This window comes from Lasiosphaeria miniovina (genome assembly GCF_030549165.1).
Source record: "Lasiosphaeria miniovina strain SMH2392-1A chromosome Unknown B0T26scaffold_5, whole genome shotgun sequence".
Lineage (NCBI taxonomy): Eukaryota > Fungi > Ascomycota > Sordariomycetes > Sordariales > Lasiosphaeriaceae > Lasiosphaeria > Lasiosphaeria miniovina.
Genome location: NW_026848224.1, coordinates 2,307,758 through 2,334,263, shown reverse-complemented (window position 1 = coordinate 2,334,263; position 26,506 = coordinate 2,307,758). Strand labels below are relative to the sequence as shown.

Below are 26,506 nucleotides of genomic sequence, written 5' to 3'. Positions count from 1 at the left end.
AAGAGCCAGGAGATTTAGGGACCTGGACACGATTTCTTGCCTTGGGCACACTGTTTTCGTGCATTATTTTCTTCGCGAAATAACTTTAGTCGCGACTATCATACCCTAGATTATTTGAATTTCCCGTACGGGTGTGCAACGTACGGAAAACTGATGTCGCAAGCCTGCAACGATGGCCATCTGCTTCGTCGTGGTAATGCTGCAGGCGGGCCCTCTTTTCCCCTGTAGTATGGAAAAGGGCACACTATTCAAGTTTTCAATTGTATTTTTGATACCTAGTACGGGTATGTAAAATGTAAAAGTCAAGTACTTGGGCTTGGATTACTGCTAGCCCCCCCCAAAAAATTACTGCCCCTTCACATCGATGCTCTCGATCAACTCAGCCCCTATCCGTGCAATCTCCGCCAAGATTGCCTCTTTATTTACAATAAGAACCTCTTCGTGTTCTTCAGGGTTGTCTTCCATTCCAGTCAAACTAACCTTCTGGCCTGGTTCACGTCCAACAGGCTTGTACGAAGTAGGGAGATTCACCTTGAAACTGCGCCTCTGCATCTGGGGATTCCAAATTGCCCCAATAGTGGTGTCTCGCACTACACCACGGAAAAACACCAGTGGGCCGGAGTAAGCAGCATTCAGCTGCTTCAGGAAGACCTCGGCGGGATGCTGGGTGAGGGGTAGAGGGTCTCGGCCGGTTCTCTCATCCAAGTTCTTGAACTTTGAGCGTCCTATGCTCTTGCTCTCCTCGCTCTCCCCTGTGATATATGTTATTGACGCATTCTTGATGGTCTTTCCGTTGAGGCGAATCAAGACATCATAGTCATTTAAAGACGGGACAAAGAGTCTTCTGGCATCAAGGGACACGTCCTGCTCCCTGATTGCGCGGCAAGCGCTCTTAGCCAGTGCTGTCATCCGCGCCGCCACTACTTTCGAGGGCTTAGCTTCTCCGGCGAGCACCGTGTATGCAATCCCGTTTGATTCCTGCCCTGTGGCAACAAAAATGACGGTGTGGTTCATGTTTGGATCAAGTTTACGCCACGCTTCTAGGCGCGTTTCGATAGCAACTCGATCGGCTGCTGACATGTCGCCGCTTGTGTCCACTATCAGTGGGTCAGAACGCCAGTCCCAATGCGCAAGGAAGAGTAACGTCCTCAAGAAGCCTGTGCTGGCACTCGATGGAGCATCCCACGGATAGGGAGATAAGAAGACATGGAGCACAGCAAGCTCGAGAAATTCGTCCGTGAAATGGCACGACAGCTTGTGGGCGTTGAACCAGTGCTTCACCAGTCGGACTGATGGAGAGAAAGCCGGGAAACGCGCGGCAAAGGTGGTCATCGCTTGGTTATGTAGAGGCAGATTTGTGTAAAGGCGCCTGAGCTTTGCCAGCAATGTAGTCGCCTTAGACCGAACATGTTGCTCCAGTGTTTTGTCTTTGACTTGGCGTTCCAGGAGTGTCTCCTCAAGATCACTGTGTATGCGTAGGCGGAACGATGCCCCGGAATCATAGACGACGTCGAGGAAAGCAAGGTTCTCGGACTCATACTTGGCATCCTCTAGTCCAAGATACGTCTTCACTTGGCCGACCTTGCTCTTCTCTAGAAGACTCCCAATCATAAGAAGGAATGCCACCTTTGTTCGCTGAATTGCAACGATGTTTTCGGGCCATTTTCCCGATGCCTCAAACGATATGACGGTTTCCATGGGCTGCGGTCCAAATTTTGACTTGGGAGGTTCGAGAGATGGGGGCTTGATTGACGTGTGGCGGAGCTCGGCGCAAATGGGTGCCAATTGTCGGACATGGAGCGGTAAGTTATCCAGCTCGCGAAGGTCTTGCTCAAAGGTGCTAAAGGCCTTCCTAGCCGCATTGAACATAGCTGTGTCGGTAGATTTCAGGGGAATCAGGTCTGAGAGACCGTCGCCGTCGACTGTCAGTTCTTGGTGTATATGGCCGATCCCCGTGTGCAGCTTGAGGATATACCGCACGATTTCTTCACAGAGACCAAAGGGCGAGGTCGACGTCCATATCAAGGTTTCACGAATACTGTCCCGTTCAAAGCGGCGGAGCTCTGATTTCTCACCCCAGAATTGACGAAAATTTTCACACTCCTCTTTCTCCTCCGTAGTTGGCCCTGCTGAGGGGCCTCGATCAACTGTGCGAGCCATGTTGACTGTGTCAAAAAGAATCCCAATTTCCAGGGTGGCAATACCCTTCAGATCCGGACTGCCTGTGAGCGACCAAGACGAACTCTCAGGGGTTTTGATGTGAATCAAACGTGCCCTTTCGCCCAGCTCGCTGTCAGCCAACGCCTTCTTCAAGACCCTGTACACCTTCTCGCCGAATCTCCAGACCCTGCCTCGAGAATCAGTGCCCGGCGCCTCCATAGACGAGCCATCGTAGTTGAGGCGAGCTATGAAGTCGAAGTTGTGCAGGGGAATGTCGGCCTTGAGAATGAAGGTCGGACTGAATTGGTCGACGGCATTATTGCTCAGAACGGCCCGGGTCCACTTGGCATGCCGGTGCAAGAGAGCAGCAGACCACGGGCTCATTTTAAACGCAATGTTCAGCTGGCGAGAAGAATCATAAATAACAGGACAGGCCTGAGTGGCAGAGTTCACATCTTCATTCCCGTTGCCCAGGAAAATGGGGGTTTCGGCGAAATTGATCGCCGACAAGAACTGGATGAGCGCCTTGAAGAGCTGCGTGCTGCTGAGAGAGGCGGATAGAGTGGCATTTCCGCTTCTGTCACTCTGCAGCAAAAGCGCCAACAGTAATGCCCATTCAAAGTGTCCAAATCCGCCGTCAGGAATGCTGCCATCAAAGCCTCGTTGCTGCAACCAAACCCGCCCCAAGATACAGGCATTCTTAAAGGCAGCGCATTTCTTCTCCGTCTGTCGCATAACCCGCAAGTAGGGTAGAAAGCAGCCCTCGGCGGTTAGTGTTGAGTTGTAGAACGGGGTGGACTGCGCGGAGACGTCTGCGGCCTCTTCGCAGGCCTTGCGGAGTAGAGCAGCTCCGAGGTGAAGCTTGGCCTTAGGGAAGAGCGCGTCCGGCAAGCATGGTATAACTTGTATCCTGTAGTCCAGCGGGTCGCTAGCCTCGGTGCTGTCTGAGACTTTAGGTCCATTTTTCGAGACCTTTGTGGGGATCTTGGGTTGAATGGATAGGATGGGACTGAGGGGGTTTCCGTTGAGATTCTCGAATGATAGGCGAGCTTCGCCGCCGAGGTCCTTTTGCAGAGCTGCAGCAATAACAGCCAGGTAGTACGCCCGTTTGTGGAAGTACCTCAGATCGAGATAGTCCTTGTCTTGGAATATCTCGGTAGGCATGACGACGACCATGTCCACGGCATGCGCCTTCTGGGTCTTGGCCATGGTTTTGGAGACATAGCTGCCGACGACATTGAACTGCGGCGGCTTGGCAAACGAGGCTTTGAGGTGCGAATCGTCCTTAGGGCGCGGCTCGGGAAATGGGACTATGATTCGGGATTTTTTCTCGAGCTTCGATGCAGCTTCGATAATCTAGCACGAGGTTAGCTGGGAGCTCGCCGACTGGTCTTGGTTCGTTTGTTGGCTGCCTTACTAGACGAGGCTCATGTGGCTTGATAGCTTCGACTATGCCTTTGATCCTGTGGAGCAGATCGTCTACGCCCTCCAAGGCAACCGTATGGTCCAGGCGAACTTCTTCGAGGAGCTCTTCGGCTTCAAGAATGAAGGCTCTCGACCTCGAAAATCGGGTGGACACGCCTGAAATGAGAACCTTGTGGGCGCCCTCGTCCCCATGGTCCAGTTTCCGCCTCTTTGGAGATGTCGACTCCATTTTAGCTGCAGTTGGCGTTGCTTGGTAGGTGATGGGTTGCGACCGACTTCCAGGGTGCTTGAATTGGCGGCCTTGAAGTTTTGCTCTGGTTACACAGTAGGTGCTGGTGCGGAGTGCTGCCCAATGACCTTCTCGGCTTTTTTTTTTTCCTCCTCTATCGAAAGGGCACTAAAGGAATATGGTTTGCCGTTATCCGGCAGGCTGGTGCGGGGTGATGAGATGATAAGTGATAGTGGAGACACCCTCCTTCTCGTCATTACCCCACACTTTCTTTCCCCAGGGGCATTTATTATTACTACCTGAGCTCTGTGCCTTTGGACAAGACTTCGAGCAAAAAAGATGCACCAGCCATGAGCGCGCCTTCTTCCTTTTAACTGCGAATCACCAACCTTACCATTTGGTGCAGCTTCGCGATGTCGAATACGAGCGTGAGCACGAAAGCACTGCTGAGAGCAGTTGCCGACGCTGTTAAGCAGCAGAAATGGGATGCTGCCATTGACGCTGCGAATATCGTTCTCCAAAAAGACGCCAAGAGCTATCAAGCGTATGTATCGTGCATTCTTTTATTTATGTTTTGCCCCTAGTTTCTCGTGTTCCATCACATCGTGCCGGCCCGTCTGACCTGTCTTTCCGTAGCCACCTCTTCCTCGCCTTTGCGTTGGACAAGAAGAACAAGCCCGATGAGGCCGAGACCACCTTCCTTGCCGCCACTGCTCTCAAGCCTGCCGACAGTCAGGCATGGCAGGGTCTTATCAAAATCTACCAGCGGCAGGCTGGTAGGAAGCTCAAGCAGTACCAGCATGCTGCTCTTAAGCTGGCCGAGATCTACCGCGATGCCGACGACATGCACAAGTGCCAGGTCACTGTGGACGCCTTCATTGACCAAGCTCGCGCTCAGGGTGAGCGCCACCAGTATGTTGAAGCCCTCGATCTCATTTTGCCCGGGAGCCCCATCTACCAGGCGCTCGAGGGCCGCCTCCCCAGGCCCTCACGGACATACGAGATTCAGGCTCAGATCGTTGAGACAGACGAGAAGAAGCGCATCAACACCATGATTGGCGAGCGGCGAACTAGGATTGGTGCCCGTATCAACGACGTCACAGTCGAAGTAAAACGAGAAGTCTACCGTCAAAGCAGGCTAGGATATCTGTTCAGGCAGCTCATCAACTGGGTATCCGACGACGAGTTGCGTCGCACCTACGAGGAGAAGCTGCTGCAGTACTGTTACGACCGGCTCCTAGTATGGCCCCCGGGCGAGGAAATGGAGCGAGAGGCAAACATTGTGCAGAAACTAGCAAACGACATGGTCATCATCAGGCACCCCTTTAAGTTCGCGTGGGATATTGCAATCAACTGGCAGGATCACAAGGAAATTGAAGAATGGGACGTCACCGTGCTCAGGCAGTACTGCTCTTTCTTCCCCGACAGCGATCTAAACAGGGTCTTGATGGGATTCCTGACGAGTACTGTCTCGCCATTTCCAAAGGAAGTTCCGGAAGACAGCACCTCCGTCGCCGGCGACGATGCTCAGGATGAAAGCGAAGACGACGAAGACGGCGGTGCCAAGACAACTTACGTTCCGTTGACGGAGGAGGACCGGCTACTCATGATGACAGAAGGCATCAGCACCGCAGACTCTCTGCTGGCGTACAGACTGATGGCTGAATATCAACAATACCTCGAAGAGCATGAAAGCAACGTCGAGCTCATGCGCAAAGCTTTAGAGCACCTGAAGTCAGAGCGCTCCAAGACAGGTTTGAGTTTCCGGCACACCCAAGATGCAATCTCTCTCTATCTTGGGACAGCTCTCGTCTTCTATCAGTCTCCACGTCACCACCAAGAAGCGAAGAGTCTATTTGACGGAGTCTTGGCCCACGAGTCTTCGTCGACTTCTGCACTCATTGGTGTTGGGCTGATCTACGAGGAGGAGGAACAGTTCGACGAGGCCATCGACTTCTTGGAACGGGCCTTGATGCGCGATCCAGACAACCTCCGCGTCAGGACGGAAGCAGCGTGGGTCAGAGCCTTGAAAGGAGATTTTGAAACCAGCAAAGTGGAACTAGAAGCGTGCATAACACCGCTCACGAAGAAGGGCCAGCCGTCAAAGGAGCTCCTTGCACAGACACAATATCGCCTCGGATATTGCATATGGAATCTCGATACGTCTAAATCGGCAAGGAAGAGGCGCACCGGTGCCTATGCGTACTTTCTCGAGGCGCTGAAGAGCAATCTGAACTACGCGCCCGCCTACACGAGCCTTGGTGTGTACTACGCCGATTACATAAAGGACAAGAAAAGAGCGCGGAGGTGCTTTCAGAAAGCCGTCGAACTCTCCCCGTCCGAGGTTATTTCGGCAGAGAGACTCGCAAGGTCGTTTGCGGATGATGGAGACTGGGACCGTGTCGAGCTTGTAGCGCAAAGGGTGGTTGATTCTGGGAAAGTGAAGCCGCCGCCCGGCTCGAAACGGAAGGGCATCAGCTGGCCACTAGCCGCCCTCGGCGTGGCGGAGCTCAACAAGCAGGACTACCACAAGGCAATCGTTTCCTTCCAGGCGGCCTTGAGGATTTCACCAAATGACTACCATGCATGGGTGGGGTTGGGCGAGAGTTATCACGGCTCTGGCCGCTACATCGCAGCGACCAAGGCGATCATGAATGCGCAGAAGCTGGAGGGTTCCGCTGATGCCGAAATCTCCGGCGAGACTTGGTTTACCAAATTCATACTTGCTCAAATCAAAGGTGAGCTCGGCGACTTCGACGAAGCCATTTCGCTTTACCGTGAAGTCATAGTCAACCATGCCGACGAAGAGGGTGTCACGATTGCCTTGATGCAAGCTCTAGTAGAGAATGCCCTAGACAGCTTAGAAAAGGGGTTTTTCGGCAAGTCTGTTGCTCTCGCAATAGAGACGCTTGAGTTTGCTACACAAGCCCATTCGGCCATCAAGGAGACTTTCAACTTCTGGAAGGCCGTCGCGGATGCCTGCTCGATTTTTTCGAGCATCCAGAGCCGCGTTTCGGGCTTCCCGGCAAACCTGGTCCGGGACCTGATTGGTCGCGACGACGCAGCGCCCGAGTACCAAGCCGTTCGAGATATCGACCGGGTTGGCATAGCCGTTGTCATCACTGATGGAGTTTTTCCCGAGGTTGAGACGCTTGGAGTGGACTTGACAAAGGCTCTCCAAGCAACAATTCTCGCCCACAAGCGTGCGATTTATGTGTCTGCCAACGACGTGCACGCCCATGCGGTGGCGTACTATAATCTGGGCTGGGCAGAATACCGAGCTCACACGTGTCTCTCGCTGCACCTGCGCAAGAAGTCTACCACATATCTAAAGGCAGCTATGGCGTGTTTCAAGCGATCCATCGAGCTCGAGGCCGGCAACTCAGAATTCTGGAACGCCTTTGGAGTGGTCACCAGCACCATCAACCCAGCCGTGGCTCAGCACTCATTTGTCCGAAGCCTCCACTTGAACGAGAGAAGCGCCCATGCCTGGACGAATCTAGGAACCCTAGCTCTTATGGAAGGCGATGATCGGGTTGCTTATGAGGCCTTTACCAGGGCCCAGTCTACTGACCCTGATTATTCGCACGCCTGGCTCGGGCAGGGCCTGACGGTGCTGATTTCTGGAGACGCCGGGAAAGCACGGGAGTTATTTGCTCATGCCATGGAGATTGTCGACAGCTCGTCATTGCCAGCCAGACGCCTTTACGCTGTCTCTATGTTTGACCACATCTTGGCGTCCCCAACAGGGGTTCCGATTGCTTCTTTGCTACAGCCCATTCTTGCCCTAAGTCAACTACAGGCTCTCAGACCCTTGGACTTGGCTTACGGCCATCTCTATTCGCTTTTGCAGGAGCGGACGAATGAAAACGTCCGCGCTGCCGCCACGCTCGAGAGTATCTGCTCCACCGCGGAAGCCAATTATGAGGAAACGCAGAATACCCAATCACTAAACAATCTCATTCTCGCCAAAGCCGACCTTGCCCGCTCATATCTAGCGGCCGGCTCGTACAAGAAAGCCATTCTGACGGCAGAGAAAGCTATTCACTTGAGCAACGACGCATCTTACGCTAAGTTGGTGGCGGCGGGGCGTGAGTTGATAGCAGAAGAGCGCCAGAAACTCCGTCTTAGTGCACACGTCACGATGGGCCTGGCTCAGTACTACATCGATAAGCTTGACGAGGCTTTGGCATCTTTCGAGGCTGTTATTGAGGAGTCAGAAGGAAACCCAGACGCGGTCTGCATTCTAGCCCAGGTCCTATGGGCTACTGGGGATGAGGAGTCCAGAGAGCGGGCGCGAGAACTTCTCTTTGACGTAATCAGCCGAGCTCCGCACCACGTGCAGTCTGTGTGTCTTCTGGGCGTTATTGCCCTCCTAGACGCCGACGGGGAGAGCCTGGAGGCGGTAGTGCAAGAATTGCAAGCCCTAAGAGCTAGTAATGAGGGTGTGACACCTTCGGAACAAAGCCAGCTAGGCGAGGTGCTAAGAGCAATTGCCGCCTTGGGGCAGGGTGAGGACAATGCCGAGGAACTGGCGACAAACCAAGCGCAGGTTAACGTCATGCTCCACCCGTACTTGCCGCACGGCTGGTCGGAGCTAGCAGTGCGCGGCGGCAATGAGGGTGAGGTCGCCGCGGCCACAGCACTGCGGGTCGCGCTTAAGGGCGTGGCTCCACGAGGCGATCTAGAGGCTGAAGATTTAGCGAGGGCATACGCGGGGACAGGGACCGTGGCTGGTGCGCAGATAGCCGTTATGGTCTCTCCGTGGGACAAATTTGGATGGCGGGGGCTGGTCGATGCAGTTATGGGATGATGGTGAGCCGTGCTTTTCTCCCTTTAGGTAATGTGGCCATGAAGATGTGCACCAATGTGGAGTAGATAGCATGGTGGATATGGGTGCAGAGGAAGGGAAATGCCACTCAGGGTTATTAAAATGGCTGGACAGCTATCGTCAAGCTTGGACTTAGAGATAGATATATATCTCTTGCCAATACGAGCCATATTTTCTCCCCATTATTGTTGTCTGTCGGCGCCAACGCCTTCCCTCAACCTAGCCAGCCGCCCATCAAGCCATGACCGATGCCAGGCTTCCACCTTGCCGCCCAGCATGAGGCAATGATTTGGCTCGAGGAGTATGACGCCGCGCGCCACCGTTGTGCCGGTCTTGAGCAGGATCTTCTCGCCAATGTTTAGCTTGCCGACGGCGATGCGCTCAATGCGTTGGAGCTCTAGCGCGTAAACCTTTCGACCTTCACTATCCTGCAGCACCAGCTTGTGTGTCGCGTTCTTGGGGGTGGTGGTGGCAGCAGCGGCAGCATTTCCCTGTGTCGACAGCCTCTGAGTAGCCGCGTTGTCGCCCAACTCGTCGTCTCCGTCTCCCACAGGCAGCCGAATCATCTCGCGCCCCTTGGTCTGCTCCCCGCGCTCAATCGACTCGAGCTCTTCTACCTGCTCCCACCGACTGCGCGTCACATTCTCCACGTCGAGCACCTGCACCACTACGTCCCGCCCAAGTTTCATCTCTTTGACCTCGACGGTGAAGTTGTTGTTGCGCCCACTGCCCGCCGTGGCGGTGGCCAGTGAGTGCTCCGCCACGTACTCATCATCTAGCAGCCCCTCCGTCGTCAGGTCCGAGGCCAGTAACCGCGTGCGCGCTGTCGCTATCAGTGCCACTAGTGGCTGTGGGCGCCGGCTCTGCACCAGCTCGCGCAGCCACGAGAGTGACGGCACGGGAATAGATTGCAAGCGCATAGCCGTTTGTAGCTGCACTGCAACTTCCATCTCGCCTGCCCTTCTGCGGTCGTTCTGAGACTGAACTCTTGTTTTTTTTTTTTCGCCTGCGCGCGGGTCTCGAAGAAGTTGGTGAGCAAGGGAAAAAGCAGAGAGAACTCAGAAGGATAAAGGGGACCAGAGCGAGTTTGTAGAATGAAAACGCCTTGCTGCTGCCTGTGTACCCACGTCAAGTGTAGACTGAAGATTCGAGGTCAGCTTTTAGATGAACTGATTGGCATGTCGAGGTGCTCATAATGTTTAGGTCTAGAATAGGTGTGTGCGAAGAATAGTGAGAACAAGGTTGAATGATTGAAGACGACGAGGCGAGAAGGAAGTTGACATGACATGAGTCTCTATCCCTGCTTCAATATTTCCTGGTGAATAGTTAGGTATTCCAGTACCTAACCAAAAGAATTTGGGTTTCCAAAGTTTGCCTTGCCTTGCAAGGAGAGAGAGAGAACATGAGCAGCGGCGAGTGTCTACGTTGTTGGTCACTCGGAAACGGTGACGAGCGGTACCTAGCAAGTTGGTGTCGTACCTGATAACCTGGAAGGTAGCGTGTAGAAGACTAACGGGAAGAGGCCTCTGGAGCTAATCTCGTTCGTTGGGTTTGCACCTTTCCCCAAGGTACTATTCGGATAGGTACTTAGAGTGTCATACCTTAGCTAGAGGTACGGGATACTCGACTCGAGTGTTGAATGTTCTCGTCGTGGGGAAATGTGGAGCGGGGCCTGCTTGGCACAAGCAGCTAAGGTAAGGAGAGTTTTAGCCCCTGTCTCCGTACGTATTGCTTCCCTGCTTGCGTTACAGAGAACTTACCGTACATAAAGTACGTACATACATGATTACGTAGCAGGTTCAGGCCTTACTTCAAGCAGCTCCCAAAACAACTTCCAGCTTTCGCTCTCGATCAACATCCGCATTCCGTCCGTGGTCAGCCCCTCTACCTGTCACCCACGAGCTAGCGATAACCCGCACACTATTCAAGTCGTCGATGGCAGCGCCATCAATGGTCTGATGTGTCTGCTTTGGACCAACACAGCAACACTACCACGGCGACAGCTGTAGCCGCTGGTATGTCGACCATCGCCTCGCCCCGCGACCCATCGACACCGCTGGCGCGGCGCATGAACTCGTCACAGCCCGTGACTGTCACCACACCCACGTCCTCCACACGCCCAAGTCTCGATCTACCCGCCTCTGCCTCGGGGTCACCCAACCATAATGCCGCTGCTGGCAGCGGCTCGACCGCGGCCCCCCCCAACAAGCGAGCCACGCGCGCAGCGCTACGCGAGTACTACAATATCCGCAAGGCGGCAGCGACAGGGGCGAGCTCGTCAGGCCCGGGAACCCCGACTGTCGAGGTGACTGACGCACCATTCGATGGGGTTTTTGGCGGTGCCGCCGGAGCCGGCGCGACGGGCGGGAGCGGAGACATGATGACGGCCACATCGGAGCTGGACTCGGCCGGGTTCGATGCGGCGGCTTGGGTCGCGCGCACGCTGCAGACTAGCAGCTTGACGGAGCTTCTGCGCGCCTATGCGCGCGTGTTGGGCGAGATGCGAGCCCTCGATGCTGAAAAGAAGGCGCTCGTCTACGACAACTACAGCAAGCTCATCAGCGCCACCGAGACCATCCGCCGCATGCGCTCCACCATGGACCCCCTCAACCCCATGGCTAGCACTCTCGACCTGGTAGTCGCCAAGATCTACGAGCAGGCCAATGGGATGCGCGAGGAGATGCGCCGCGAGGTCCAGCGTCCGCTGCGAGACTCGTTTCAGCAAGAGGAAAGAAACTCGTCGGAACGGACAGGGGAAGAGGAGGGCGAGGGCGGGGAGCAAGACACGAAAAGACAGCAAATTGCGGCGGTCGAGCGAAGGCGGAGGACCAGGGAACTCGTGCTGGGAGTGCTTGAGGTGCCGGAAAGGGTGAGGCGGCTAGTGCAAGAGGGGAGAGAGCACGAAGCCAAGCGCGAGTGGGAGCTGCCGCGACAGCTGCTGGAGAGATGGAGAGAGAAAGGGCTCGGCGGCGACGACGTCGTCGCTCTCCTTGAAGAGGGTGATGCAGCGCTAAGTGGCAGGGTTTCCCTGGAGCAGAACAGCGCCGCGAGCACGGCGTAGTCTACGACCTATTCCACCCCACTCATATATGATACCAATGAATTGAAGAAAGAAAAAAAAATTAGGATCAGGGCTCATAGTGAGCCTGGAAGACTTCTGGCGAAATGCTGTCATCAGCCTGGATATCTCCCTGGCGGGGTTCTTGTATGCAATTTCATGTATGTACAATGTGCACCCGTTAAGTTCGAGGGTTTTTGTATGTACAGTACATATGTATGTGTCCTCCTTGTCATACAATCCGGCGTGCACCGCTCTTGAAGCCAGAGTAGGGATTTCCAGACACCCTCCCACGTACTCAACAGCGTCTGTTCACTTTTTGTCGTAGGCCAGTAGTGGCATGTTCTTGACGTCCCAGATCTCAAACGGGTCCTCGTCCTCCTCGCTGACCAGCACCTCGGTCTCAGCGTCCTCACTCGCTAGGATGCCATGCAACTGCGGCTGGAGGCGCTTCTTGAGGAAGCGGCGCTCCGAGTTACTGTGGAAGACGGTGAGGACGCAGCGACCGAGCATGGTCAACCGCAGGGCATTATGATGCGTCATCTCGCCCGTCACGATGAGGTCGGCGGTAGTGCAGTCCTTGAGCACGTCGTAACCGGAGCCGGCACAGATAGCCACGGACCGGATGAGGTGGGGCATGGACTGCTTTGGCCGCGCCACCATCACGTACCGCAGGCCGCCCAGGCCCTCGGCGTATGCCTCAACAATCCGTCCGAGGTTGACGACGTGGCCAAACTCAACGAGCCGCCCGAATCCGGCACCCCCAAACCCCGGAGGCACCGGCACAGCTGTGGGCTGCACCACGGACCGCTTTGTCGTTACCCCGTGGCCGTCCAGCATGTCGGCTAGCCAGTCATTCATGCCACCGGGCGCGGCGTCGACGGCGGTGTGCGGGCAGTCTGCAAGCCAAACGTCAATGGATGAATATGCCGTGGCCATTTTCCATGAACGAATACACGATATGAAGTACGACTCCAGCAAGGGGTCTTGATGATGGGGCCCTCCTAGTATAGATTAATTCCCGACTTACACACGGCAATGTTATGCTGGGCGAGCTGAAGCATGATACGCTGCTGTGGGTCGCCGAGCGAGATGGACTTGAGCCCACGGAAGATGAAGGGGTCTGATAGGTAAGGCGGCGGTTAGTTAGCACCCGGCTACATGGGACTAGCGAGCCGACGCGAAGGAAAGAGCCGTATCCGTACGGTAGCTGACGATGACCGAAGCACGCTTCCGGATGGCTTCTTCAGCCACGCGGACCGTGAGGTCGTTGGTCAGAAGCACGATGGGCGACACGTCGCGTGCCGCGGAGGACGGTGACTGTGAATAGTCAATGTTCTCCTGAAGCAGGCCCACGTTGTCCCAGGCCCTGTCTGCCAGCTCCTCGGGATATCTGGCGGATAATCAGCAGTGCACAACAAGCGAGCGGCGTGAGTGGCCGGGTTTCGAACATGGGCAAGCCGTAACCTACAGGGACCGCATCGCCTGCACCACGCGCTGAGTGAAGAGGGGGCTCTGGATGATGGACGTCATGGTCGAGTAAGGGAAGGCGTTTAACTTTGTGAGAACTGCCGGTACTACAGAAAGACGCCTTGTAAAGTTGGCGAGACTTTTTACGAAAGTCATTAGACAGGAGCGACTTGCTGTGTGGGTGTGTGTGTTCGAGCCTGTGTTCCGTCGCTGCCCCAGCCAGTGCAAGTTTATTAGCAGCCGCCGTCTTGAGCAAGGCTACATTCCGTGATGAAATGGTGCACCTACGTATACAGATTCCACTATGCCATCAGACTCTAGCTTATTCAAGAGAAGGGCGCGAGCACCGTGAGATCCAGTCGGTATATAGGAGAAATTATAAAAACAGATGGTAACCTGAGTAGAACTGGATCAAAGCTTCTATTGTATCCGTACCTATGGACAGTACTCGGTATGTGCACCATACAACCCCAACCCTGTTGAGTGGGTATGGTTGTATGAAAATACGAAACCCCACCTATGGAGATAGATCCAGCCCCGCCGAGAATTTGCGCGGGACATTGGCAAGCTCCCAGCGCAGTTATGCTCGCTAGCTCTTGCCTCATTTCTCAGTACCCTCATCCGCGACACGCTGATATCAACGGACAGCATGGCCGAGACAGCGATAACAGAGAGCTCGCTCAAAGACGCGCTGACGGAGCGACTGAAGGCCACCTATGTAGAGGTGGCCGACATGTCCGGTACGAGGCCAGATCCTTCAGAGTTCTTTGCCCCGGTGCAGTCATGGAATACCCCACCCCGCTATGAGCAGCGCCCTCTGTCTAAGCACCAACCGATCCGGAGTGATGACCAGCGACCAAGACTGACACTGCAGAATGTATGCCAGGCGGCTGCGGTCAATCCTTCACATCGCTCATAGTGTCTCCCGAGTTTGCCGGCAAGAATTCACTCAAGAGGCACCGGCTGGTGAACTCGGCGCTCAAGGACGAAATCGCACAAATCCACGCCTGGAGCGCCAAGTGTCAAACTCCTGACGAGCACGAGAAAGAGAGGGCCACCACGGGCGGAAACGACGGCCCCCCACTGGACGGAACAGATGAGGGAAAGGTGGATGGCGTTGACCAGTGATGATGGCCACTTGGACGGTTGCGATTGCTTAGTTCAAGACATCTTTTGAAGGCGATACCCGAATTATCTTATCATGCAGTCCCCCAAGCTATCAGTTCGTTTTATTGAGTATTGTTGAATCATGTTACCGTATCGTAGAACTCCAGTCCCAGGTCAATGAGAGCTGTTAGCTCCAACCTCAAATCCAATGGCTCGGCCTCCACGCCAGCCCTTTCTCACCCTGCGTCCAGCGGATTCCCTCTCTTAATATCAGGGACAATGGCAGAGGGAGCGTCTGTCAAGCCAAGACATGCCTTGCATTGTCTTGCGTTGCCCTCTCTGCCAGTGGCATTGACCTGCAAGTTCGCCAATACATATACGCGTCTCTCACAACCTGCCCATCAATTACTTAGTCTCTTGCTACAGTGGTGCATCTTAACAGACTTCTAAATACACGCCAAGAACGAGCAAAGACACAACGCCGACTTGTTGCGACAACTGACGACTTCAGTCACGGAGGCGGCAATCAATAGTTTGCTGTCTTATACGAGATGCGCTTGATCAAAGAGATCATGACCGAATAGATACAAGACCAACTAATATATCGAGTTCACTGTATGCTAGCAACGGCTTGAATGTTTGTTCCACAACTGACACTGAAAAAACGACTCGGCGCAAATGTTTTTTTATGATGACTGACAGGTATGGCAAAAGCTATCACTCTCGTGTTAAGGACATTAATTAAATTTTGAACCAAGGGAAGGAATTGACAAACGTGCTAAATGAGAGCGACGATTATAACCCAGTTAGAGCACGAGGACATCGTACATGATAGGCTGGGTGGGAGTTATGACGACGTGATAGAACACCTACCACCGTTAGGGCACCAGATTGCAAAAGGATGCCAGAATATTGAGATAAATGAAATTGTAGCTTATAGTGGGCTCTAGTGCTTACGCATCCGTAGCGCTAGTTGTCGCGCCCAGTATACGTCGATCAAGCTGGGACCCACCTTTGGTTACAGCTTTCGATGACCAGACCCCCCCACGTTTTATTGGGCTCTGTCCTTGAAGGGCCCCACTTTTGCAGGCTTACCCCTAGAAAGAGACTGGGCAGGGCACGTGTCAGCACTTACATGCCGTACCACTCGTTCAATTGACAAAAAAGTTACTCCGTATTGCACGACTATATTGAAAAAATACACATAATTGGCTTCTGCGAGGGAGAGCCTGGTCTACAGCACTGGCAATTAGCCAATTTCGTGTGCAGTGAACGAGTGGATAGAGTGTGAAGGTTTGGGTATAACGTATTGAGGACGGTCCGAGTGTGGACCGTGGTCTAGCGGGGCATTTAAGCTCGACTGGGAAGACCACCTAGCTGTCGCGATTACGTCTAGTCTAACAGCCGCGAACTGCAGATCGTTTGGACGGCATTTAAAACACCAAGGGGCATTCAAGCTACTACCTTGCGGGCTCCATCTACCGCACAACACGCAGGTATGTGGAGTCAGACGCAGGTCGCAAGCATCCTGGAAGCTTACAATTCCAGAAAATACCGATCGTTCGAATAGTGACGTAAAACACAGGCCGAGATGTCTTCCGTCACCGCTCCAGAGCCATATGCTTCTCCCGATCACTCTGTCGCTGATGCGAATCCGACACCGGCCAATGTTGCTATGAGAGACACCGATCATCAACCCCCGGCTCCATCTGTGCCTGTGGACCCTCGAGCCGAGCTTTCGGCAACCGAACCTACAAACCAACAGCCGGTCTTTTCCGAGAATAGCGACAGCCTGGGCAAGAAGTACAAGTAGTCGCCGTTGCCACCTGGAAACATTCGCTTGCTTCATTTGATGCCACACAGAGGGAACGTAGATCTCATACGCTGCCAGCTCTTCGAATATCCTATTCAGGAGACCTGGGAAAGAGCAGATTTATACGAGGCTTTGTCCTACTGTTGGGGCGGCTTGGCCAAGCCCTATTCTATTTCCATAGGCGACTGTTACTTGCCTATCACAGCAAACCTCCGCGCCGCACTATTACGACTTCGATATCGCCTCATTGGACGAGTCATGGGCCAATGCGGTCTGCATCGACCAAGAAAATATAAATGAGCAAGCACAACAAGCCCAGTCTATGGCAGAGATCTATTCCAAAGCCAGCCGTGTCATTGTTTGGCTTGGGGAAGCTGAAGTGGAGGATCAGGACACGCTCAAAGCATATGTGCTCTAGTCGACGAGTCTAAGAACCCCTCCGGCAAAAGTTTGAGCCCGGCGGCAGTTAGCAACCTCCTTGCTCGACCGTGGTTTCAGCGCATCTGGGTAAGGCCTGCAAACCTCTAAGCTGATCAACCAGAGTCACTAATAAAGCTGTTTGCAGGTGCTTCAAGGAGTGGCCGCAGCCCGACACGTCCGTATCATGTGTGGGCCCGTGGAGTTTGAAGGATACGCCCTGTGCTTGGGGCTGAAAGCTCACCCAGACTTATCCGACCCGATACGTCCGATGGCAGTACTTGTCGCTCAGTACTGTACGGCAAAGCGGCCCCCATCTCTCGCCTTTAGCCATCTCCAAAGACGGGGACTATTCCTGCCCCTTTCGGCCTCGCCGAGGTTAAGCCGGTATACGTGGTAGCCTATTCGATAGCTTACCTAGTACGGTACGTATGTGTAAGGAAAGAGCACCAACTGGCCGCCACTGCCCGTTGGCACAAGCCACTAAGCCGCACTACGGCGCCACAATCCATAAGCTTTCACAAGCACACGCAGTGTCACGGTCGCCACAGGGCTCATGTGACAGAATTGATTCTATTGGCTGCATTGTGCTTAGGGTGTGGCCTGTGCGCACTGAGCACCACTACCTATTTCTCCGCGCCCTGCGCGGACCTGGCGATAGATTCCTTTCTCTTCTTTAGCTTTAAATCCACATTCGTTACTGCCTTCAACCATTGACATCCCTACTGCGTAGGGCGGGCCGTCACACGCAGGACTGAGCCCCTGAGCATGTATATAAACAGTGGCCCTCGCCCCCTTCCTTTGCAAGGGCCAGGTATTACAAACCACTCGACTGTTAGGGTCGTCTGTCTGTAAGGGAGCACGGGCTCCACAGGATGCTGGGGTTGGTAATTATGAAGATAGAACAAAGGGCAAGCTCCTATCGCACGGGTAATACAGTCAAATCGGAATGCCACTCAAAGTATATGAGTGCAGTGAATGTGTATTGCTTGCTTGAAGAACCAAGCAAGAACTATCTAAGACCGTGGACACGATCTTCGTATATATCTATCTACGTAACCAATAACAGTGGTTCCGTTGTCCCGTGGTTCCGCGTCCGGGTCACCGCCCGACCGGACCTGTCCCGCGTCCCCGAGCTCCAGAGCTCGGAACCCTGGAACGCTCCTGATTGGCCCGCGCCAAAAAGTGCATGCCCCACCTTTGTGCATAACCACAGGGAATCCACAGGGATTCGTGACACCAGGTTGAATGAAGTCTTACCTATTACAAACCACTCGACTGTTAGGGTCGTCTGTCTGTAAGGGAGCACGGGCTCCACAGATTGCTGGGGTTGGTAATTATGAAGATAGAACAAAGGGCAAGCTCCTATCGCACGGGTAATACAGTCAAATCGGAATGCCACTCAAAATGTATGAGTGCAGCGAATGTGTATTGCTTGCTTGAAGAACCAAGCAAGAACTATCTAAGACCGTGGCTACGGTCGTCGTATATATCTATCTAAGGCGGACCAATCAGAGCGTTGGTCCTGGGTGATCAGTGTGGTCAGTGTGCTCAGTGCGGTCAGTTCTCTCACTGATCGCCCTGACCATACTGATCGTACTGACCGCCTCGTTATTGGCTGCACTCGAGGGAAGCGGGGAAATACCCCACTTCCTGGCGTCAGCCAATAACGGGAGGCTCCGTGCAGCCTCCTGCGAGCCTGAACCAGGATCGTAACAGCTTGCCCTTTGTTCTATCTTCATAATTACCAACCCCAGCATTCTGTGGAGCCCGTGCTCCCTTACAGACAGACGACCCTAACAGTCGAGTGGTTTGTAATACTTTCAGCTGGAGCGTTAAGATAGAAAACAGGTAGTAAGATTTTAACAAGCTTCATCGCTCTTTCGCGTCGTCTCCCTAATCTAGCATACACATATTAATCCACGCTTTAGTCGGCTCGCGCGACGCACTACATCAACCAACACGCCAATCTAGCGTTTAGTTATGCTGTCACGGCCGGCTTGGAATGAGGGCGGAACTCCTCTATTTGGGCGCTATTGACGAAGATTCTAAACTAAAGGGAAAAGGGAAAAGAAGCTCAAAAGTCTCCCCTCGCGAGATTCTTCCAGGGTGTCTCAAGGTGGGGCTCTGGTCGGGCTTCCATTGGTCAGTCGGGTGGATCCACCCGACTGGCGTCTGATTAGTCAGAGCGTCTGGGAGGTCTGGAAGGCCAGGCCCTCACATATGCTAGCAACTCTCGGGCTTGCGAGTAGTTATAACGTAATTAGTAGAAAATATTTAACTCTGTTAAGTTACTGAAGGATCGCGAATAGAAATTCTATTACTCTTTTTTTTTTTTTAAAAAAAAAAATTTATAAGTTAGTAAAGCTCTTTCATAGTATACATTGCTATGCAATAGGTTACAGAAGCTCCATCGTAACCATTAAGCGCCTGCGACTATTGCTAGCCCTTCGTATATCTTTTTCCTTACGGCGTAAAACGTACTCCCCCCTCCCATTGCTGTTGCTGCCGCTGTTGGTATCATTAACATGTCGCTGCCAAACAGGCCGGCGCTCTCAAGCTCTACGCGACCCGTAGATGTCTTGCGCACCACGACTATCTCGTCGATCAGCAGGGTCCCCTCACCGCGGAACTCGGCTTTATAGCCAGCATTGAGCATCGCACGACGCAAGTCAGCGAGGCGCAGGTCGCCAACATGAAGGGGCTGGGCGCCTGCGCGCGTCGCTGATGCCATGTTCGTTGGGAGCACATCCAAGACCGGGATGACAGCAGCCATCGCCGCGCTAGAAATGACCTTGGTGACCAGTGCCTTACTGTCGGCGGAGGTGGTAGTGATCGGTTCCGGCACTTCTGTTGAGTCATCGGTACCTCCTTCAATTCTGGGGCGCTTGTTCGCTGTGTCCTCGTCGTGGTTGACATCAGTAAGGGCAATTTCGCCGCCAGGCAGCAGCAACCCCGTCACGGTCACAATGCCGAGCCCGCGCACGTTCTGCCACCTGAGGCGTTTGATGAAAGGATCAGCCAGCTTGACGACCCAGGCATTGGTGTCGACTGAGGCGTCGACAGTGGCACCAACGGCCGGGGTCAGGACTTCTACGGCGTGACCGTCGCTAGTGGTGCCGAGTTTCGCTGTGAGAAGCTTCCTGCAGTCGGCGGCAAGTGTGAGCGTCTCTTCTTCACCGCCGGCTACGAGAACAAGCTTGCGCGGCTGGATCAGCGGTATCAACATGTTCAAGCTGCGCTTGTCATGCAGACCGCTAAAGTCGACGAAAGCAATGCGCAGCCGGACCGTAATGAGGTCTGTTGTCAAGACGAGTTTGGACGGGCCGAGAATAACTTCCTCTTCGTCTTCCAGGTTATCGAGCTCATCCCCGGCTGGACCGTGTGCGAGCGCCGCCGCGTCGGGCTCGTCAGCCGATATGGCTCGAGTAAGTTGGGGACGTTTGTTAGGCCTAGAGAATCCTTTGGTGGGCCCTGTGCCGACATCATCCCACTTGCGTTTCTTGCCTAGGCCGTCTTCCTGTTGCCGGTTTCCAGCCTGGCCAGTACCTGCGGTTTCGGGACCATCGGCATCTTCTCGCTCTTCGGCTCGGAGGTAGTCTTCAGGGCGTATCAGCTCTCCAAATTCGTCATTCCGTTTTCTCCGTATCACAATAGGAAACATGCGGTCTTTCCCTTTCTTTCCACGGATGTCGAAGTCGTGTACGCCCTTCTTTTTGATCATAATGTTAACGCCAAGGCCTTCGTCCGATAAGACGACCTTTTTACGGCTAGCTTGTCCCAGGGTCGTCGAGACGTTCAAAGCTTTACCCTGCTTTTCTATCTGAGACCCTTCGGAATCCGACGATGATTCCGACGAGGCATCGTCAAGAACATCAGCCGAGGCTTCCAGTATTGTGGCAGCGCCTCCTTGGAGAGTTGCCTGCAGCTGACGCTGTGTCGCTAGCCACTGCTGGTAGACGGTCAGCTCGCCCCCTTCAAGGGCCTGCTTCCCGGCACCGATTACCTCCAACGTTCGTCCACCACCGTAAACCTGTTCGAAAGTGTCGCTGCCGCTTGTTTGCTCTATAGCAACGCCATCCCGCCTCTCCTTCCACCATTCCCAAAGCGTGCGAGCGAGAGAGGATTTGCTGCCTGTGCCAAGACTTGGTTTCTCGGTCAGAACTACGAGATTTCTCGCATCGCCTGCGATTGCTTTCAGAATCCCCTTCGAGAATCCCCATTCTATGCTTGAATCGGTTGCAAGGATAACTTTGGGCTTCGGTTCGGCGTCGTCAACTGCTAGCTGCAGCACGCGCTCAATCTGGGCTTTGCGTTCTAGAACCCGCAGGTATTTGAAGTCAAAAGGCCCTGCGCCATCCTTGCCCCTGCCGTGATCCGCGCCGCGGTTGTCTCTCCGCGACTCGTCGGCGACGGCTTCAAACTCTCGGACGATGCTGTCGTCCATCCACTCCAACATGCTCCTCGCGTTTCTCATGGTGCTTCCAATACTGCGCCCGGCGAGGTACAGCTTCGTGGCCTTGATGACATCATTTCCCTTGCTAGCCTCGGCCCTCCAAGCGTGTTCGAGGAAGTAGGCAAGCTCAAGGACCCTGGCGCTCGAGTCAACGGGGATGAGAACTGTTCCGCCACGAGCGATGCATAGCTTGATGGATTCCAGGAGCTGCTCGTCGCGCCGGCTTCGCGCCAGTGTCGTCTCTGGTGTGCGACTACTGCAGACGAGTGCGGTTGGCTTGCGCAGCTGCTCAATCACCTCGGTGCCGCCGCCACTGTTGTGACCGCCGCCCAGCCAGGCGGCGCCGGAGAAGACGTTTTCACGCGCCTGGTTCCAGTCGACTGCGTAGACAATAGATTCGAGGCCGTGCTGTATGTGCCAAATAGTTCCTCCGAGTGTATGCCCCGAGTTGTAGGCTGTGATGGTGAGGCCATTGAGCGGAGGGGAGAAGGGCGAAGGTAACGGCTGGTGAGGCTGCGAATATTTGAGGGGCTGGATTAGAGAGAAATAGCGAGCAATCTCTTCGGAGGTCGGGGCCTGCAACAGAAAGGTGTGGTCGGCAGGCGAGGCCTGCGGATAGGCGTACGATACCTCGGCTAGCGATGTGGATGGGATGGTGGTGGCAGCAAGCGGAGTGGAGGCGTAGAGGTCTTGTGTCAAGGTGCGACCGAGATCTATGACGGGCCGCGTAGCGTAGACGGGGATGCGCGTGAAGAGGGGAAAGTGCTTGCAGCAGTGCGCGTAGGCTGCAAGGTGAGGTACCGTCGCGTGCGTAAGGAGGATGAGGGAGAGAGTGGGAATTTGTCTGTCGCAAGACAGTGTCAGCAGACTGCAAAGCGTGACTCTCGGGACTTGGGCTTGGTTGAGATTGTTGGATTGAGCGAGACGGGCTCCTTCGTGCAAAAGCCATACAGAAGCCATACGTACTTTTCCAATTCTTTGAGTTTCTCCGTATCAAAGGTTTCGTCCCAACCGACGTCGATCAGCACCTTGACGCCTCCATCAAGCTCGAGCAGGGATTGCGACGCCGTCGACTCGGAGAGGGCGCCTTGCAGCGGGCAAAAAGTGAACATGGCTGTGGGTTGGCTTTCGCTTCTTCCAACTCTTTCGGCTCTCTCGATTATTTTTGCTTCTCGTTCGTCGCAACGACCCTACCTGGCTTGGCGCATCCTCCAGAGACGGGCAGACGTCACTGTGTATTCCGCGCGCAAGCACAAGAAGTTGTTCTGTCTGAGCAGTGCCGAGTTTGTGACTATGTTTTGGCAAGAGTGGCCGCAGCTGTCTTCAATTCTCGTTGTGGGATGCCGTGGTAGATAGGGTGGGTTCATTCGCAGGCCGAAATACACAGTATAGTACTTATTAAAGGTTCGCGTTGCGGCTCGCGCTGGCTCTTGAAGCTCAAAAGGCGGTAGCCACTGGCAGAGCTTAGGTCTCCCGTTGGGCGGGTCTATGTCTGGTTAAACTCCGGAACGAAATCGTGCCCAGTGCCGTGCAGCGCCAAGGCTGGGGAGGACAGCAGTTACCCCTGCAGCTTCTATTTCTAGTCTGTTAACGTGAGAGCCGAAAAAAGGACAGCTCAACCCGCGACGGCAAGCAACTCGAACCCACCTTAGCTGCGAGACGGGGCGATTGAGGCCACTTTACCCAACGCAGACCTAACCCAGAGCTTCTAGTCTTGAGGGTTTCTCGTTATGAACTACAACAACCCACACGCACAGAGTCCTCGGTGACGGTCTCCTGGCGACTCTGGCGAGCATTGGCCGCTGTGAATGACAAACAGACAATAAGCACCAGACTCTCTCGTCCTTCCAACAGTGACGTTCGATTGTCAACAACCCCTCTCCCCCCCAATCCTTCCGAGAAGCGCAGCTGGGACTGCAGAGCCGCAATAACAACGAAGCGAAGCCAGCAGCAAGATGGCAGACTACTCCATGTACCACGCCCTGGGCCGGGGCGAAAACGTTGACCCAAATAACCCCAACCGCACCTCCCAGCCAGCTCCTCCCCAGTTCCAGCCTCCAGTCGCCACAAACCCTTACCAGCAGCAAGCCGCCGCCTACAACAATGCGCCTCCCGGGCAGCAGCAGTTTGTTAGCACCCACGCGCCTCCTCAAGCCCACGGCGACTACCTCCAAGGTCAGCCACAGCCACAACCGCACCTGCACGCCGCCTCCATGTCTCCCGACGACAGTGCCTTGGCCGCGCAGATGGGCGGCATATCGCTTGGCGCCGATCCTTATACGGGCACGGCAAGGAGAAAGAAGAAGGACCGCCACGCATACCATACCGTCGATGCCCCGGCAGGCTCATCACAGCCGTTCAATGGCATGCCCCCCGCAGACACCCCGGTGACGGCCTACTTGAATGCGGACCCCTCGCTGGCTGGCATAACTCCCCAGATGAACCAGTTTCCGGCGCCCGTGAACTCATACTTCAACCCACCCGTTGCCTCAACTGCCGAGTTCGCCACGAGGAGCGGCCTTGGGGAGGCGGTGCCGTCGCCCACAGTCGTTCCGGCGTCGGGCCAGACTAAGGTGTCCCCGGACGAGATGCCCAGCGTGCCCATATCCCGCGACTCCGTGCAGCAATACTTTCTCTCCAACGTGTATCCAACCTTTGAGCGGCTCGTGCCACCTCCGGCCACTGTTTCGTTTGTCGCCATTGACTCGGGCAATGCCTCGCCCAAGTTTGCCCGTCTCACCCTCAACAACCTCCCCGCCACGGCCGAGGGTCTGCGCAGCACGGCCTTGCCTCTGGGCCTGCTACTACAGCCTCTGGCGCCTCTTCAGGCCGGCGAGCTGGCGATTCCCGTTCTAGACTTTGGCGATGTCGGGCCTCCGAGGTGTCACAGGTGCAGGGCCTACATAAACCCGTTTATGATGTTTCGTTCTGGCGGCAACAAGTTCGTTTGCAACCTCTGCAACTACGCCAATGATACCCCTCCCGAATATTTTTGTGCTACCAGCCCACAAGGCGTCCGCGTCGACCGTGATCAGCGGCCCGAGCTGACACGGGGAACCGTCGAGTTCGTGGTGCCCAAAGAGTACTGGACCAAGGAACCGGTCGGCATGCGTTACCTCTTCGTGATTGATGTCACCCAAGAGTCCTTCAACAAGGGGTTTCTGGAGTCCTTTTGCGAGGGTATTCTAGCCGCTCTCTACGGCGGCGCTCAGGACGAGGAGAAGGATGATAACGGCGAGCCTAAGCGGAGAATTCCTGCCGGTGCAAAAGTTGGGTTCGTCACCTTCGACAAGGAAGTTCATTTCTACAACGTGAGCCCGGCGCTCGAGCAGGCCCAGATGATGATTATGCCCGACATTGAAGATCCATTTGTGCCGCTCAGTGAAGGCCTGTTTGTGGATCCATATGAGGCAAAAGCCGTCATCTCGGCCCTGTTGACTCGACTCCCGCAAATGTTCTCCAACTTCAAGAACCCCGAGCCTGCACTCCTCTCCACGCTTAATTCGGCCTTCGCTGCCCTTGAGAAGACCGGCGGCAAGATCTTCTGCTCAGTTTCTGCACTGTCTACTTGGGGGCCTGGCCGCTTGTTTCTGCGAGACGATGGCAAGCATCCCGGCGGAGAGCCCGACAAGAAACTGTTCACCACTGAGCACCCCGCATGGAGGAAGATAGCCGAAAAGATGGTTTCCATCGGTGCCGGTGTCGACTTCTTCATGGCGGCGCCGTCCGGGGGCTATCTTGACATTGCCACTGTCGGTAAGTCTCCCCCCCCCTGCTGACATGCTCCTGTTTGTTTCTGTCCATATGCTGACTGACTCGGGCCAGGCCATGTTTCGTCCACTACGGGTGGAGAGACCTTCTACTATCCCAACTTTATCGCCCCACGGGACAACACGCGATTGTCTCTCGAGATCAAGCATGCCGTTACTCGCGAGACCGGTTACCAGGCTCTGATGAAGGTCAGATGCTCAAACGGGCTGCAGGTGTCGGCTTATCACGGCAACTTCATTCAGCACACCTTTGGAGCAGACCTCGAGATCGGGGTCATTGATGCAGATAAGGCCTTGGCTGTTTCCTTTGGCTACGACGGAAAACTCGACTCGAAGCTTGACGCCCACTTTCAGGCTGCGTTGCTTTATACGACGGCTTCTGGTCAGCGCAGGGTAAGGTGTTGCAACGTCCTTGCCGGCGTTAGTGAGAATGCCAAGGACACTCTTAAGTTCATTGACCAGGATGCGGTTTACACCATCCTAGCCAAGGAAGCGGCCACCAAACTCTCAACAACGTCAAGCAATCTAAAAGACATTCGCCTCGGTCTGACGGAGAAGACAATTGATGTTCTTGCTGGATATCGCAGAAACTTTCTCTCGCAGTCTCACCCCCCGGGCAGCTCGTGATGCCCGAAAGACTCAAGGAATTCTCGATGTACATGCTCTCGATGATCAAGTCCCGCGCTTTCAAGGGTGGAAATGAGACGACGGACCGGAGAGTGCATGAATTGCGGCTAATTAGGTCAATGGGCGCCCTTGAGCTGAGTCTTTACCTGTACCCGCGAATGATTCCCGTCCACAACCTGGAGCCCGATGACGGCTTCCCGGATGAGAAGACGGGCCATCTGAAAATGCCGCCTTCCATCCGGACGTCCTTCAGTCGGGTAGAGCCGGGTGGCGTCTATCTTGTAGACAACGGCCAGCAGTGCCTCTTGTGGTTCCATGCGCAGACGTCTCCCAACCTGATTGCAGACCTGTTTGGGGAGGACAAGACTAGCCTGCAGAGCCTTGATGCCTACACATCGAACCTCCCTGTTCTGCAAACCCACCTAAACGCCCAGGTGCGCAACATTGTTGAGTTCTTGAGGACGATGCGCGGCTCCAAGGGCCTGACGATACAGCTAGCGAGGCAAGGTATAGACGGCGCCGAGTACGAATTTGCTCGTATGCTGGTTGAGGACAGGAATAATGAGGCGCAGTCGTATGTGGACTGGCTGGTGCATATTCACAAGGCGGTACAATTAGAGGTAAGCAACGATAACTCCTCTTTTCGTCGTCTTCGTGGTCTTTGTCCACTCCTTCCTCACCTCACCTCCCCTCTCATATCTACGTATTTTCTTGAGTTTTCCCATCCGCTAACCACACACACGCTCAAGCTGGGTGGCCACCGGAAGAAGGAAGAGACAAGCGATTCGGTATCATCGTTATCTCAATTCACCGGCCTCAGGCCATCATACTGGTAGGATCTTATCTGCCGGTCCGACGGCCCAAGTAGTGCAAATTGAATGATGTTGTTATATCCTATTCCTTTGACTAAGATGTCCCCCCCCATTTCTCTCTGCCTTGCTGCCTGGGCTGTGGGTTATCTTCTCTGTTCTAGGTCAGTCGATATACGTATAGCAATTTCGAGCGGTCAATATCTGAACCTGACGACCGGTGACCCCCAGGGCTTCATTCGACTCGCAAAGTCGGCTAGCAGTTCAGTGGTCAGCGCCCTGTTCCCTCTCCGCAACAAACCGAAAACGCTCAGTTTCTCTTGTCTCTGCTTCT

The 26,506-nt window shown here is 54.6% G+C and overlaps 8 protein-coding genes across 8 annotated transcripts; 4 read left to right on the top strand and 4 right to left on the bottom strand.

Moving 5' to 3' along the window:
- Nucleotides 1-345: 345 nt before the first annotated feature.
- B0T26DRAFT_649425 (Nrap protein) lies at nt 346-3,814 on the bottom strand (the record flags this gene model as incomplete). The annotated part of the gene is made up of 2 exons (XM_060438091.1): nt 346-3,516; nt 3,578-3,814. The coding sequence occupies 2 exons, from the start codon at nt 3,812-3,814 to the stop codon at nt 346-348; spliced, it is 3,408 nt and encodes a 1,135-aa protein (XP_060294394.1).
- A 413-nt stretch (nt 3,815-4,227) lies between these two features.
- B0T26DRAFT_650924 (uncharacterized protein) lies at nt 4,228-8,627 on the top strand (the record flags this gene model as incomplete). The annotated part of the gene is made up of 2 exons (XM_060438228.1): nt 4,228-4,358; nt 4,451-8,627. The coding sequence occupies 2 exons, from the start codon at nt 4,228-4,230 to the stop codon at nt 8,625-8,627; spliced, it is 4,308 nt and encodes a 1,435-aa protein (XP_060294393.1).
- Nucleotides 8,628-8,827: 200 nt separating this feature from the next.
- Nucleotides 8,828-9,595, bottom strand: B0T26DRAFT_651230 (uncharacterized protein; the record flags this gene model as incomplete). Its single annotated transcript, XM_060438257.1, has 1 exon — nt 8,828-9,595. One exon carries the CDS (start codon nt 9,593-9,595, stop codon nt 8,828-8,830), a length of 768 nt encoding a protein of 255 aa, XP_060294392.1.
- Nucleotides 9,596-10,303: 708 nt separating this feature from the next.
- B0T26DRAFT_803972 (Vps51/Vps67-domain-containing protein) lies at nt 10,304-11,706 on the top strand (the record flags this gene model as incomplete). Its single annotated transcript, XM_060447109.1, has 3 exons — nt 10,304-10,339; nt 10,484-10,598; nt 10,649-11,706. The coding sequence occupies 3 exons, from the start codon at nt 10,304-10,306 to the stop codon at nt 11,704-11,706; spliced, it is 1,209 nt and encodes a 402-aa protein (XP_060294391.1).
- A 309-nt stretch (nt 11,707-12,015) lies between these two features.
- On the bottom strand, nt 12,016-13,236 carry B0T26DRAFT_650188 (GTP cyclohydrolase 1 type 2/Nif3; the record flags this gene model as incomplete). The annotated part of the gene is made up of 4 exons (XM_060438162.1): nt 12,016-12,602; nt 12,734-12,826; nt 12,909-13,096; nt 13,175-13,236. The coding sequence occupies 4 exons, from the start codon at nt 13,234-13,236 to the stop codon at nt 12,016-12,018; spliced, it is 930 nt and encodes a 309-aa protein (XP_060294390.1).
- Nucleotides 13,237-13,822: 586 nt separating this feature from the next.
- Nucleotides 13,823-14,301, top strand: B0T26DRAFT_651456 (bola protein; the record flags this gene model as incomplete). The annotated part of the gene is made up of 2 exons (XM_060438277.1): nt 13,823-13,913; nt 14,060-14,301. The coding sequence occupies 2 exons, from the start codon at nt 13,823-13,825 to the stop codon at nt 14,299-14,301; spliced, it is 333 nt and encodes a 110-aa protein (XP_060294389.1).
- Nucleotides 14,302-18,827: 4,526 nt separating this feature from the next.
- B0T26DRAFT_716277 (beta-lactamase-like protein) lies at nt 18,828-22,387 on the bottom strand. The gene is made up of 2 exons (XM_060442263.1): nt 21,933-22,387; nt 18,828-21,810 (listed from the first exon to the last, which is right to left on the bottom strand). The coding sequence occupies exons 1-2, from the start codon at nt 22,076-22,078 to the stop codon at nt 18,933-18,935; spliced, it is 3,024 nt and encodes a 1,007-aa protein (XP_060294388.1). The 5' UTR covers nt 22,079-22,387; the 3' UTR covers nt 18,828-18,932.
- Nucleotides 22,388-22,921: 534 nt separating this feature from the next.
- B0T26DRAFT_741913 (uncharacterized protein) lies at nt 22,922-26,199 on the top strand (the record flags this gene model as incomplete). The annotated part of the gene is made up of 4 exons (XM_060444034.1): nt 22,922-24,722; nt 24,792-25,338; nt 25,374-25,983; nt 26,113-26,199. 4 exons carry the CDS (start codon nt 22,922-22,924, stop codon nt 26,197-26,199), a joined length of 3,045 nt encoding a protein of 1,014 aa, XP_060294387.1.
- Nucleotides 26,200-26,506: the final 307 nt, after the last annotated feature.